This window comes from Sapajus apella, unplaced genomic scaffold (genome assembly GCF_009761245.1).
Source record: "Sapajus apella isolate SASKATOON/1434 unplaced genomic scaffold, GSC_monkey_1.0 scaffold76, whole genome shotgun sequence".
Lineage (NCBI taxonomy): Eukaryota > Metazoa > Chordata > Mammalia > Primates > Cebidae > Sapajus > Sapajus apella.
This window is the reverse complement of record NW_022437016.1, coordinates 7,959,699-7,974,465: the sequence shown is the minus strand read 5'-3', so window position 1 is coordinate 7,974,465 and position 14,767 is coordinate 7,959,699. Positions and strand designations below refer to the sequence as shown.

At 40.1% G+C, this 14,767-nt stretch overlaps 1 protein-coding gene across 1 annotated transcript; it reads right to left on the bottom strand.

Annotated features, from left to right (window-relative positions):
* Positions 1-11,639: 11,639 nt before the first annotated feature.
* Positions 11,640-13,027, bottom strand: LOC116532409 (olfactory receptor 1L1). Its single transcript, XM_032251545.1, is given in 2 exon segments — positions 11,640-12,459; positions 12,461-13,027. Coding segments are annotated over 2 exon segments (1,107 nt in total). The 5' UTR covers positions 12,964-13,027; the 3' UTR covers positions 11,640-11,855.
* Positions 13,028-14,767: the final 1,740 nt, after the last annotated feature.

The window sequence follows — 14,767 nt, the reverse complement described above, 5'->3', positions numbered from 1 at the left end:
AAAAAAAAAAAAAAAAAAAAAAAAAAAAAGAACTGCATACAAAAAGGTATCTAATTGTGGAAAATCTCCCAATGCTCCTTGATTCCGAATGCTCCCTTCCCTGGATTCTTCCCGTCATTCACGAGTTGTAGATATTTATAGCCCCTGTTTTTCCTCATGGGAGTATCTTCTGAGCCACAGTCTCAGAGTATCAGAGTATTTCTGAGACTGTGACTCAGAAGATACTCAGACTAGGTCTCTGGTGTTTGGTAGGGGAGACAGAAAGAAAACAACCATTCATTAACTTTGTGCAGAATTGTCTCCAGGGATCCAGAGGAATGGCACGCTTTCTCTGCTCCCCCCAGCAAGTGGTCCCACATTCTCCTTCTGGAACCTTCAGAGTTAGCACAAGATCTGCTTAGCTTGGTAGATATCTCAGATGGACAATAATTTTCTTTTCCCAGCTCTTTCAAGCTCTCTGAAGGCTTGCCTGGGAGATGTCCCAAGTAGTACTGAGGACAGAGTACCTGGCATTAGTACCAGGTCCTTGGTTCTGCTTATGTGGTGAATTACGTTTATAGATTTGCGTATGTTGAACCAGCCTCGCATCCCTGGTATGAAGCCTACTTGATTGTGGTGGATAAGCTTTTTGATGTGCTGTTGGATTTGGTTTGCCAGTATTTTATTGAAGATCTTCGCATAGATGTTCATCATGGATATTGGCCTGTAGTTTTCTTTTTTAGTTGTGTCTCTGCCAGATTTTGGTATCAGGTTGATGTTGGTCTCACAGAAACAGTCAGGGAGGATTCCCTCTTTTTGTATTGTTTGGACTAGTTTCAACAGGAATGGTACCAGCTCCTCTTTGTATGTCTGGTAGAATTCGGCTGTAAACCCATCTGGACCTGGACTTTTTTTGGTCTGTAGGCTGTTAATTGCTGCCTCAACTTCAGACCTTGTTATTGGTCTACTCAGGGTTTCAGCTCCTTCTTGGCTTAGTCTTGGGAGCGTGCAAGTGTTCAGTAATTTATCATTTCTTCCAAATTTACTGGTTTATGTGCATAGGGTTGTTTGTAGTAATCTCTGATGCCAGCGTGTATTTCTGAGGAATCGGTGGTGATCTCCCCTTTATCGTTTTTTATTGCATCTATTAGATTCTTCTCTCTTTTCTTATTTATTAGTCTAGTTAGTGGTCTATTTTGTTGATCTTTTCAAAAAACCAGCTCCTGGATTTGATTTTTTGAAGTGTTTTTTGTGTCTCTACTTCCTTCAGTTCTGCTCTGATCTTAGTTATTTCTTGTCTTCTGCTTGCTTTTGAGTTTTTTTCATCTTGCTCCTCTAGCTCTTTCAATTTTGATGATACGGTGTTGATTTTAAATCTTTTCTTGTTTCTTATGTGGGCATTTATTGCTATAAATTTCCTAGACACTGCTTTAAATGTGTCCCATAGGATCTGGTACATTGTGTCTTCATTCTCATTGTTTTCAAAGAACATTTTTATTTCTGCCTTCATTTCATTGTTTGTCCATTCATCATTCAGGAGCAATTGTTCAATTTCCATGTGATTGTGTGGTTTTGAGTGCTTTTCTTAATTCCGAGTTCTAATTTGATGGCACTGTGGTCTGAGAGACTGTTTGTTATGATTTCTGTTCTTTTGCATTTGCTGAGGAGTGATTTACTTCCAATTATGTGGTCAATTTTGGAGTAAGTGCAATGCGATGCTGAGAAGAATATGTATTCTGTGGATTTGGGATGGAGTGTCCTCTAAATGTCTAGTAGGTCCATTTGGTCCAAATCTGCGTTCAAGTCCTGGATATCCTTGTTGACTTTCTGTCTCATTGATCTGTCCAATATTGTCAGTGGAGTGTTAAAGTCTCCCGCTATTATTGTGTGGGAGTCTAAGTCTCATTGTAGGTTGTTAAGAACTTGCTTTTCATATCTGCGTGCTCCTGCATTGGGTGCATAAATATTAAGGATAGTTAGCTCTTCTTGTTGCATTGATCCTTTTACTATTACATAGTGCCCTTTTTTGTCTCTTTTGATCTTTGTTGGTTTAACATCTGTTTTATCAGAAACTGGGATTGCTACCCCTGCTGTTTTTTGCTCTCCATTTGCTTGGTAAATCTTCTTCCATCCCTTTATTTTGAGTCTATGTGAGTCTTTGCATGTGAGATGGATCTCCTGAATACAGCACACCGATGGTTTTGACTTTTTATCCAGTTTGCCAGTCTGTGTCTTTTGATTGGGGCGTTAAGGCCATTCACATTCAATGTTAATATTGTTATGTTCAAACTTGATCCTGCCATTTTGTTACTGGCTGGTTGTTTTGCCCATTAGTAGACATGGTTTCTTCATTGCTTCATTGTTCTTTACCATTTGGTACGTTTTTGCGGTGGCTGGTACTGTTCGTTCCATTTCCTGTTTAGTACTTCCTTCAGTAGTTCCTGTAAGGCAGGTCTTGTAGTGACAAAAATCTCTCAGTAATTGCTTGTCCGTAAAAGATTTTACTTCTCCTTCACTTATGAAGCTTAGTTTGGCTGGATATGAAATTCTGGATTGAAAGTTGTTTTCTTTAAGGATATTGAATATTGGCCCCCACTCCCTTCTAGCTTGCAGGGTTTCTGCTGACAGATCTGCTGTGAGTTTCATGGTCTTTTCTTTGTGGGTAACTCGACCTTTCTCTCTGGCTGCCCTTAGGATTTTTTCTTTCATTTCAAACCTGGTGAAATCTGACAACTATGTACCTTGGGGTTGCTCTTCTTGGGGAATATCATTATGGTGTTCTCTGTATTTCCTGGATTTGCATGTTGGCCTGCCTTGTTAGGTTGGGAAAGTTCCCTGGGATAATATCTTGAAGAGTGTTTTCCAACTTGGATTCGTTCTCCTGGTCACATTCAGGTACGCTGATCAAGTGTAGATTAGGTTTTTTCACATAATCCCATAGTTCTTGGAAGCTTTGTTCATTTTTTTCACTCTTTTTTCTCTAATCTTACCTTCTCATTTTATTTCATTGATTTGATCTTCCATATCTGATATCCTTTCTTCTGCTTGTTCAATTCAGCTGTTGAAACTTTTGTATGCCTCTCGAAATTATTGTGCTGTGTTTTTCAGCTCCATCAAGGCATTTATGTTCTTCTCTAAGCTGCTTATTCTAGTTAGAATTTTGTCTAACATTTCTTCAGCGTTCTTGGTTTTTTTGCATTGGGTTAGAACATGGTCTTTTAACTCAGAGAAGTTTGTTATTACCCACCTTCTGAAGCCTGCTTCTGTCAATTTGTCATATTCATTCTCTGTTTTTTTTTTGTTCACTTGATGATGAGGAGTTGTGATCGCTGGGAGGAGAAGAGGTGTTCTGTTCTTTGACGGTTTCATCCTTTTTGTGCTCTTTTTTTCCCCCATCTTCAAGGATTTCTCTCCCTTTGATCTTCGAAGTTGTTGATTTCAGGTGGACATTTTTCTGTTGCGGTTGGAGCTATATCTTTTTTGGCCTATAGAGGGCGTTGCTGGGCTCTCTCGGGTTCAGTCAGGTTGTTGGGTGGGCGGTCCTTCGCTGGGGTTTGTTTGCAGGTGAGATTGGCTCCGCCTTCCCAATGGCCTCTCCCAGAGCTGTATCTTCCTGGTTAGGGTCAAACTGGTGTATTTGCTGCCTAGCTCTCTAGTGAGGGCTTCAGTTTAAGCTCTGTAGATGTGGGGCCTGCCAGGCCTTATGGTCTGTCTCTCTGCTTTCTACTCTGCCTTCCTCAGTGGGAGGGTCCCTCCCGCTGCCGTTCGTCCAAACTCTCGCCCAAGTCCCTGGGACAACTTGCCACGCCCGGCGGTAGCGGCTGCTCAGATTTGCATCGACTACCCATGGCGCCCCACCATCTGGCAGGGCTCTCCTGGACCATAGGTTGCAGGAGGGATAAGGTAAGCACAGGATCCGAAACAGAGTGCTGAGGGGGTTAAGTTCCCGCCCCTCCGAGCTAGCTGCACGTTTCAGGTGGGGACGTGCCCCCCCCCCCGCCCCCGTCTAGATTTGCCCCCTGGGCGGCTCACGCCCTGCGTCTTCTTCCCTGGGCCTAAATTCGGCGCCCTACCAGTCCCACAGAAACGAATCGCGCACCTCATTTGGAATCGTGAGTCCTCTAGCCCTCTAACTCTCATTCGCTGGGAGCTGCATTTGGGTGCTGTCTACTCTTGGCCATGTTGGTGCCCCCCTCCCCTTTTCTTTCTTTTCCTTCTTTCTTTCTTCTTTCTTTCCTCACTATGCTGCCCAGGCTGAAGTGCAATGGTGCAATCAAAACTCACTACAGCTTTTAACTCCTGGGTTCAAGCAATCCTCCCACTTCAACCTCTCAAGTAGCTAGACCTACAGGAATGTTCCACCACATCTAGCTAACTAAAAACTTTTTTTTGTAGAGATGGTGTCTTGCTATGTTGCCCAATCTAGTTGCAAACTCCTGGCTTCAAGCAATCATCTGGCCTTGGCTTCCTAAAGTACTGGGATTACAGGTGTGAGTCACTGTGCCTAGCTACCACGTTTTCTTTATCCATTCATCTGTTGATAGGTATTTAGGTTGATTCTGTATCTTGGCTACTGTGAATAATATTGCAACGAACATGGGGTGCAGATATCCCTTTGAGAGACTGATTTAAGTAATGTTGTATATGTACTCAGAAATGAGATTGCTGAATTCTATGGTAGTTATACTGAAGTGGTTTTGTTATGTGGGGAAATACCTGAGGTTTGTTGTCTCACAATAAAGAGAACAAAGACAGGGACACACACACACACCTGGTGTGGGTTTAAGAGTGGAAAGTTTGATAGGCATAAGGAAGAACAGAGAGAGAGAAAAAGAGAGCGTTCTTATGCAGAGGAAGGGGGCATCCAAGTGGGTTTCCCGGTTTGGCGCAAGTCGTCAATTTTATGGAGGGGCTTGAGGAGTAGGTGTTTGATTTACATAGGGCTCAGGGGTTTGGTTTGACCAGATGTGCCATTAACATAACCTGTGAAGAAACGGGCCATTCAACTTTAATCTTTTATTATGCAAATGGAGTCTTTACCTGGCCGGCCGTGACTCTCATACGCCTGGCAACAAGAAGAAGGGAAGAGGGAGTTTCCATGTTGGATAAACCTGGCATCTGTCATAGCTGCTGGCATTTACCTATGTAAGGTTCCAGCTTGCCTACCTATGCTTGCAACTTGATTTTTCAGGCTGCTTTTTATTAGAAAAGAAATGATTTGGGAGCTGCTTTTTATTAAAGGAAAATTCCCACTGAGAACTCGTTCACCCTTGCTAACTGCCTAAATAATTTATTTTTAACTCCTGTATTAATAATTTCAGTTTTTTGGCAAGGGGCAGTGGCTCATATGTGTAATCCCAGCACTTTGGGAGGCCGAAGTGGGTGGGTCACGAGGTCAGGAGTTCAAGACCAGCCTGGCCAATATGGTGAAACCCCCATCTCTACTAAAAATACAAAAATTAGCCGAGCATGGTGATGTGCACCTGTAGTCCCAGCTACTTGGGAAGCTGAGGGAGAAGAATTGCTTCAACCCGGGCAGTGGAGGTTGCAGTGAGCCAAAATCACACCACTGTACTCCAGCCTGGGCAACAGAGAGAGACTCTGTCTAAAATAATAATAATAATAATTTCAGTTTTTTGAGGATCTTCCATACTGTTGTTTATAATGGCTATGTTAATTTACTTTCTCACTAACAGTATGTAACTGTTCCCTTTTCTTTACATCTTTGCAATAGTTATCTTTTCACTTTTTGCTGACAGCCAATCTAACAGGTGTGAAGTAGTATCTCAGTGTGGTTTTAATTTACATTTCTCTGATGATTAGTAATGTTGGGCATTTAAAAATATACCTGTTGGCCATTTGTATGTCTTTTTTTTTTTTTTTGAGAAATGTCTATTCAGGTCCTTTGCTCACCTTAAAACCAAATTTTTGCCTTCGTACTATTGAACTGTTTGAGTTCCTTATATATTTTGGATATTAGTATTAACTGCTTATCAGATATATGGTTTGCAAAGATTTTCTCTCATACTATGGGTGTCTCTTTACTTTGCTGATTGTATCCTTTGCTGTGTAGAAGCTTTTTAACTTGATGTGATCACATTTGTCCATGTTTGCTTTGGGTGCCTGTGCTTGTGGGATATTGCTTAAGAAATTTTTGCTCAGACCAATGTCCTGGACATTTTCGCCAATATTTTCTTGAGGTCTTAGACTTAAGTCTTTAATCATTCTGATTTGATGTTTGTATATGGTGAGAAATAAGGGTCTAGTTTCATTCTTCTGTGTCTTCAATTGGTAATTTTTTGTTGTTGTTGTGGTTTCTTTTGATTCCTTACTTTTTTCACTTTTTGCATTTACTATAGGTTTTTGTTTTGTGGTTACCATGAAGCTTACTTAAAACATTCTGTAGTTATATATAACAAGCTATTTTAAGGTGATAACAACTTAAATTTAATTACATTAAAAATGACCTTTTCATACTTCTGCCCCTTCCATTTTATGTTTTGGATGTCACAATTTACATCCTTTTTTAAATTGTATATCCTTTAACAAATTATTGCAGCTGTTATTATTTTTAATAGTTTTGTCTTTAAATCTTCATACTAAAATTATCACTGGTTTATGTAGACATTACAGAATTTGACTATTCTGAATTTGGCAATGTACTTACTTTTACCTGTGAGTTTTATATTTTCATGTTACTATTTAGTATCATTTTTTTCCAGCTTGAAGAGCTCTTCTTAGCATTTCTTGTAGGCAGCTCTGGGAATAATGAACTCCATCAGCTTTTACCTTTCTGGGAAAGTATATCTTCTTCATTCTAAAATATAGCTTTGCTGGTCACAATATTCTTAGTTGGCAATTTTTTTATTTTTTATTTTATTTTTTTACCACTTTGAGTATGTCATCCCACTCTCTCTTGGCCTGTAAGTTTTCTGCTAAAAAGCGTGCTGCTAACCTTACTGGAAATCCATTAAATGTGATAATGTTTCTTTTCCCTTGTTGCTTTTAGGATCCTCTGTTTTTTTGTTGTTGTTGTTTTTTTTTTTTATAATTTGATTTCATGTCTTGTGGTAGTCTTATTTGGATTCAATCTGAGTAAAGACCTTGGACTCCCATGTACTTGCATATTTATATTGTTTCCCAGATTTGGAAGTTTTAAGCTATTATTTTTTATATAACCTTTCTATCCCTTTTTCTTTCTCTACACATTATTTACATTCTATAATGCAGATGAAAGCTATTATTATGTTGTTCTATAAATCCCATACACTTTCTTCATTTCTTTTCATGTTTTCTCCTCTGACTGTATATTTTCAAATGACCTGTTTTCAATTCTACAGGCCTTTATTCTGTTTGATTAAATCTGCCATTGACACTATTTCATTTTTATTCCATTCACTGTATTCCCTATTGAATTTTTATTTCACTCATGTATTCTTCAGCTCTAGAATTTCTTATTGATTTTTTATGGTTTCAATCTATAATGTTCTCATTTTTATTAATTGTTTTACTGATTTTGTTGAATTTTTTTTCTCTGTCTTCTTCTGGACTTTGCTGAGATTCCTTAAAACAATTATTTTGAATTCTTTGGCAGTTCAGAAATTGCTATTTTTGGGGGTCAGCTACTGGGAAATTATTATATTCTTTTTGTGATGATATGTTTCCCTTGTTTTTCCCGTTTCTTGTGGTCTTCTGTTAATGCTTGAATTTGCTTGCCATCCAGACTACACACTCAAACTTTTCAAGGCTGTGAAATAATCCCCTCTGTCTGTCTGATTTCTGAGATGGTTTTGGTGGGGAAGGATCTTCTTTTATGGGAACATGCAAGGGTGCTGGCTATGTAGGGTGCAGCAATTCTGACTCTGGTGAGAGTGCAGCAGCATAGTCTCTGTACAGCTATGTCAGCTGTGGCCAGTGTTGATAAAGTTTACAGGGCAGTGACCAATGATGTGAGTGCCTGCAGCAGCAGTAAGGGCTTTTGATGTGTTTGGTGTTTATGGCTGCTCAAGTCTCCTGAAGTCTTTTTGTCTTACTTGGGAAACCATGACCTTAAGGGTGTCTCGTGCCACTGGGTTTGGCTCATGGGCCTGCCCGCCCTGGCAGCAATACTAGTGTCTGATGAGCAGTACCTGTGGAATAGCCAGTGAGCCAAGGCTTAAAGTACAGGCATATGTGGAAGGACCATGGCTCTGAAGTTCACAGCAGCAAAGGCACTAGTGCCCGGGGTGCAGATATCCCTGTTGTTGTGTTGGTAATAATATGCAAGGCATGGGTGCTTATGAAGCAGGCAGGGAGCCATGGAACTGTGCAGAGTTATAGTAGCTCCAGGCTCCAGGTCATGCACTAGTTCTCTGTGGTGGCTGGGCTGACATCTGGTATGTGAATACATGCAGATAGATCTTAATTCTGGGGTGCAGCGTGTAAACTAAATTGCTATGGTGGTGGCTCTGCTATCTGAGGCATGGGTAGATATAGTACAACCACAGAGCCAAGGTCTGGAATGCAGGCACTCATGGAGAAGCTGCAGTTTAGTGGTCAGGAACATATCTGGGGTTGAGAGGAGTGGTGGCTCTGGTTCAGGCATAGCACAATGGTGGTTACTTCTTGGGTGTGTGTGTGGGTGAAGCCAAGTCTTCCTCTCTGGGGTTCCCTGGCAGGAATGACTTTTGGTTCCCTTAGTGACAAAGATGCCGAAATTTTCTGTAGAGCAGTTCACTAGGGACCATGGTGCTTCCCACAATGTGCCTGATACCAATGTCCTTGGCTTTTCTCTTTGCACCTGGCCATCTCTAGGTGTTTCAGGTACATTGATCTCACAAGTGATCCTTCATGTGCATATATTCCTCTCATTCTTTTTATTTTTCTTCTTGCACCACTGTGTTGCTGCAGATTCTTAAATGGCCCCTTGAGCACCCTCTGGGTTATTTTGGTTTGTGAACTGCTGCCTATATTTGATTTTTTGGGGGCTGGGGTGGACAGATAAAGGCTGGTATCTTCTATTCTTCCATATTGATTATGTCATAGCTGGGGAAGTCTTTTAACTCCTCTGAAACTTGGCTACCTCATTTCTAAAGTGGCCGTGATGATAGTGTTACTATCAGATGATAATATTATACATAGTATTATTCTGATCATTAAAATATGTTTCAATTCTGGCACATAAAATCACTCACCAGATACAGCTATCACTGAGGGATTTTCTGCCCCTTCAGTGCTAAGTAAATGTGACTCAGTGTTCCCATTTCACAACACACAGAAGTTCAACTTATTATGGAGAATTTTGCACAGTTTTAGGAAGTTTATGTCCTTGTGGTCATCTGTGCCTCTGGGTTTCTGTTTTTAAGAATGAAAATAAAGCTCCATCTCACTGACCTAGATTTGTTTTTGTTTTTTTTTTTTAAGAAAATTAGTAAGTTGAAGAAATTTGTCTTTATGGACACATAGGTACCTTTAGGGAGGCAGGATAGGGGTTAAGAGCAAAAAATACAATTTTCAGAACAAGTTTAAGTTCTCAGATCTGATGTTAAGTGTTGTTTGATATTCAACAAGTTATTTGTACTTTCTGACTCTCATCACATCTGACATATGGATATAATAAATTTGTACTTTCCTCAAAAAGTAGATAGAAAGTTAGTGTGATTATGTAAAGTGCTGCATTGGGGTGCCTTTTGCAGCTCAATGCTTGGTGGCTGTTACTACATAGTGTAAAGAGCAGCAGCATCCCTCTGCTGAACATTCAGGTAAGATTGAATTCAGGAACCTGTCAGTTGCTTGGCTGGTGGAAGTTTAAGCTATTTGCCAATGTTTCTGCAAATCCCAGAGGCTTATAATCTTTGATAACCAATGCCTGCAAGCTTTTGCTTTTGTTATTTTCCATATTGACCCAGATGTGTAACTGAGTCTTTCTCCAGTTACTTACATAAGGCAGTCCAGTCCCTTTGTGGTGTATTGTTTGCTAAGATGTTTGGAGTATGTTTGGCTGTTTATTTTTTGTGGGAGGGGGGCAGTTATACTTGCATTAAGGGAGCATTTGTAGCTGTTGTAAATATCCTCTGACAAACATGTCTCTGGGAAGTTTCCATGTTTACTTTATCACCACATAATCTCCAATTAACTCTAGCTGATTGACTCTTCTCTCCCATACATCCTCATGAGAGGGTTTTAGAGAGAAGCCTCTTATCTTTTGTGTAATTCTCATAAACATGGCCCCCTTATTTGTACTTAATGTGGTAGTGTCTTAAAATGGCATATTCATGAATCTTGTGTTTTTCCCTGAGTAGCCTTCCAGACCCTGAATTACCTTCCAACTCTGTGGGGCCCAGCCATGCTTTTTATTCCTCTGTGAGATGTGGCTGTGCAGCTGAGATTTATGTCTTCTTTTTACCTTGTAAATTCTTACAGCAAATCCCTGTGACAATGCTGAACTTTACCTGAGCCCTGTGCTCCTGGAAAACAGTGACAGTTCAAGAAATCCCTCCACTCGTTTGTGTTCTGGAAAGGAATGAACTTCAACCCACCCTCAATCTCAGTTAACATATAACCCCTTCTTATGAACCCTCTGGAGCATTAGCTGATAAAATACATCCTTTGATCAACTCTTCAGTCCTGCTGCCGTCGCTAGCTCATTCCACTTCTGCATATCTGTTTCTTTCTAGCCTCATTCATGTTCACTTCTCTTTATAAAAGAAAATTTCTTTTCTATCTGACATTTGAGAGTTTTGTTGGTCTCACTATTGAGGCATTCTCCCTGGTGCAATAATCTCCCTTGCGTTATTGCTATAGACCATGTGTCCCTCTTGCAGTAGTCCTTTCAAAAAAAATTTATCCTTACCTAAGACCAGATTTGATTTTTATTTGACACCTGTTACTTAAAATTTTGTGTTTCTCTCTACCTTACAAGCCTACAACAATCCAATTTACAGGAAGTTGCCCTCCAAAAGCTTGTATTGCCTGTGTTATTTTATTTCCTTAGGCCCTGCTAATCTTTGGCCTTCAGATTGTTGACTTAAATCATGTAGCACATTATCTTTGTTTTTAAGCCCGGTAGGCTGGTGCATTGGTGTATCAGAAGTAGAAATTTGTTGAAAGAGCAAATGAATTCAAGTAATTCATGGACTAGCAGTGATTAATATTTCTCAGAACTCACAAATGAGCAAAAGTGTTTTTTCCTACCCAATCAGTTTTTCTGGTTAGAAGACTGTCTTAAGTCTATTAAGAAAAAGAACTACCCCAGCAGTTGGAGTCATCTGCTACTAAGATTACTGGGACCTAACACATAACTTCCTGGGAAAACGGTACAGTTGAGTTTGGGTCAAATGAAATTAATGAGAGACTTAAGGTACGGTCAGCTTTGCCAGGTGGGAAGTAGGAAGAATACTGAGATGCCATGCTCTTAGGAACATGACCTGACACTGATTCATTAAGAGTTATCTAGTGGAGTGATTTTATTTGTTGAGACTATGACAACTGTAGAAGCCAGGCTTTAATCTTTGAGAAAATGCAGAGGAAGGAGTCACAGTTCTGACATTTATAATGGGAGAAAGAGACCTTGTTATTGAGGAGCCTCTGGGCTAATATGATGAAGTCTCTCTCTCACACACACGCACAGTAGCTCAAAGACCTTCAAGCAGCTTTACATTACTACACAAGGAAACCCAGCTGCATGAATAGGGATACTCAGTAGATTACAGTGATCAAACTTAGTTGGTAGGCATTATATTCAGGAGTAGCTTCAACACATGCAATAAACATTCTTCTATAAGAAATGAAACTCCATCATTGAAGGCACTATCCTTTCAGAATCTAATCACATACTCATTAATAACCTATAGTCAAAAGCAAGAGATCTGTGATATTCTCTTAAGACCTCAGGTCTTTTATTGACGTTTCAACCTGTGCATCAGCTTTGTCAAACCCTGCTTCGTGTCTTTGTTCCTTAGACTATAGATAAATGGATTTAGCATTGGAGTCAATATGGTGTAGAAAATTGTTGCTATTCGATCCTTGACAGTATAGTTGGACAGGGGCTGAAAATAGACATAGCTAATGCTTCCATAAAACAGGGTCACCACTGTGAGATGAGAGCCACAGGTAGAAAATGCTTTACGCTTTCCAGCTGCTGAAGGAATCTTTAGAACAGTGATGAGGATTCTTAAGTAAGAGATGATGATGCATGAAAAGGGGGTCATTATGACCGCCAAGGCTTCTGTCATTACTGTGATTTCTTTGACAAAATGAGAGGAACAGGACAATTTTAGCACTGGTTGATCATCACAGAAAAAGTGATGGATGACGTTGGAGACATAGAAGATGAGTTGATTAGTCAGAAGAATGTGCAGGAGGAAGTGTAAATGTGGAATGCAGAAGGAGAGAATTAGAAGCAAGACACAGCGTCTATGACTCAGAATGGTGATGTAGTGGAAGGGATTACATACGGCCACGTAGCGGTCAATGGCCATGGCTGCTAGCAGGTAACTGTCTGTTTCCAAAGACTATGAAAAAGTACATCTGGGTCAGACACTCACCATAAGAGATGGTCTTTGTCTCTGATAAGAAGTTCGCCAGCATCTTAGGGATAATGACTGTCACATAGCAAATGTCAACAAAAGACAGGATGCTTAGAAAGAAGTACATGGGTGTCTGGAGATGAGTATCTGAGCGGATGGCCAGGATGATGAGCAGGTTTCCTATCACTGTGATAAGGTAGATGGGGAGAAACACAGCACGGAGTGGCTTCTGATCCTCAGGTTGAGAGGAGAGACCAAGGAGGATGAATTCAGAGGGTCTTGTTAGGTTATTTCTTCTCATAGTCATGGGTTCACCTAAAAATGAACTGTCACTGTAACAGATTCTTCCAACATCTGATATAAGCTGCCCCAAAATTTTCCTTTTATGCTTCTTATCAGCAATTAAAAAATTTAAAATGTTACATTTACCTGCATTGTGACTTCTTTTCATCAATGTGGGGTATTTAGAAATTAACATATATTTTAATCTCCTTTTGGTCTCCTGCTATAAAGAAAAAAAATTACAGGGAAACAGAAATGGGAAAGGGAGAAAAGAAGAGATATAGAGAAAGAGGAAGAAGTGAGTGCAAGAGAATTCCCAGAAGGAGAGGAGGGGAATCCTGGAGAAATTATTCTCTTCTTTTTCTATATCTATGTGTTGTATTAAGGGTTTTCAGTAGATAATTTATGGCAGGATAAAAAACAGTTTCATCTCTCACTTCATTTCCAGATAATGTAATAATGATTTCCTTTAGTTCAATTATTTCTCTCTGTGTCAATTATTCTGGAGGCTGGCGGTGATCTAAAAAGACATTAAAATATGAGATTACTTAACAGTTACTCCATTTTCCTCATTTTTTAGTGAAACTTTATTTAAGTGAAAGGATAGGTATGAAGAGGCAAAAGATAGGCAGACAGAAATAATATGATACTAAAAACATTTCTTTCTTTTTTTTTTTTTTTGTAGACAAAGTCTTGCTCTGTCATCCAGGCTGGAGTGCAGTGGCACAATCTCAGCTCACTGCAACCTCTGCCTCCCAGGTTCAAACGATTCTCCCACCTTAGCCTCCTGAGTAGCTGGGATTACAAGCTTGTGCCACCACACCTGGCTAATTTTTGTATTTTTAGTAGAGACAAGGTTTCACTGTGTTGGCCAGGCTGGTCACAAACTCCTGACTTCAAGTGATCTGCCCACCTCAGCCTCCCAAAGGGCTGGGATTACAGGCATGAGCCACCATGCCTGGTCAACATTTATTTTAATATAACACAAATCTCATTTTTGTTGCCCAGCCCACAAAGGCTAAAATTGTCATTGTTGGTGCATGCTTGTCTGTGTTGGTGTAATTCTTTTCCCAATTCCAGTTTGTTATATAATATGCTTCCCCAAAAAACTACACAGAGAAGGCACCTGATTCTAGACAAGTTTTAAACCATCGTGAAGGTGAAGGTTTTCCTTTCTGACTCCTCTGGGCCTCCTGCATGCTAAGGAGATTAAAGACACTCGTAGATCCCACCCTTTGTCAAGGGGGCATCCTCTGAGATCATCAAGAAGTCCCTGGAGTTCAGATGGAGAAGACAGCAGAAAACAAACCAAGAATTACTAAAGTTTTGGAATTTCTTCCCCAGGGAGCCTTGGGAATGTCAGTGCCTTCTCTCTGTCTCTCTTGGAAATCACCTTCCTGACCTAACTCCTTTGGGTGAAAAAGACGCTACCTGTGTGAGGCTGGCTTAAGTGACAGTGATGTACAGTAAGGGGCTCTCTCAAAATTCCTGAGCCCTGTCCTTAGAGCTGTGCTGTTTACATTGAAAGACAGCACATGGGGTTGGAGACTGTTTTCTCAGAATTCATTGATTGTCAAGCTAAAACAACTAGAACATCTTATGCCATCAGCCACTTTCCCATCTCCCAGATTTAGAAGCAGTCCCTCGCCAGACACTGTTTTTAGAACTTTAAAATATTATAACTAATAGGGTTAAGACTTTAGACTCCAGGCCTTGAATCTTTACTCTTCTGTCCGAAGCATCCTCAAGTATACTTATGTATGACCCTTGCTCCTCATTCAGGAAAGCCACCAGGACAGACACACACACACACACACACACACACACACACACACACACACACACACAGAGCTATTAATTTTATTACAGTTATAACATACAAACATTAAACATGATTCTAAATTTTTATTGTTAAAATAACTTTCAAAAAAGTGGTTGGCCACTCTAGTTTATTGTGTGGATCTGTTTGAAAGTAACACTATAAAAACCCTAGAAGAAAG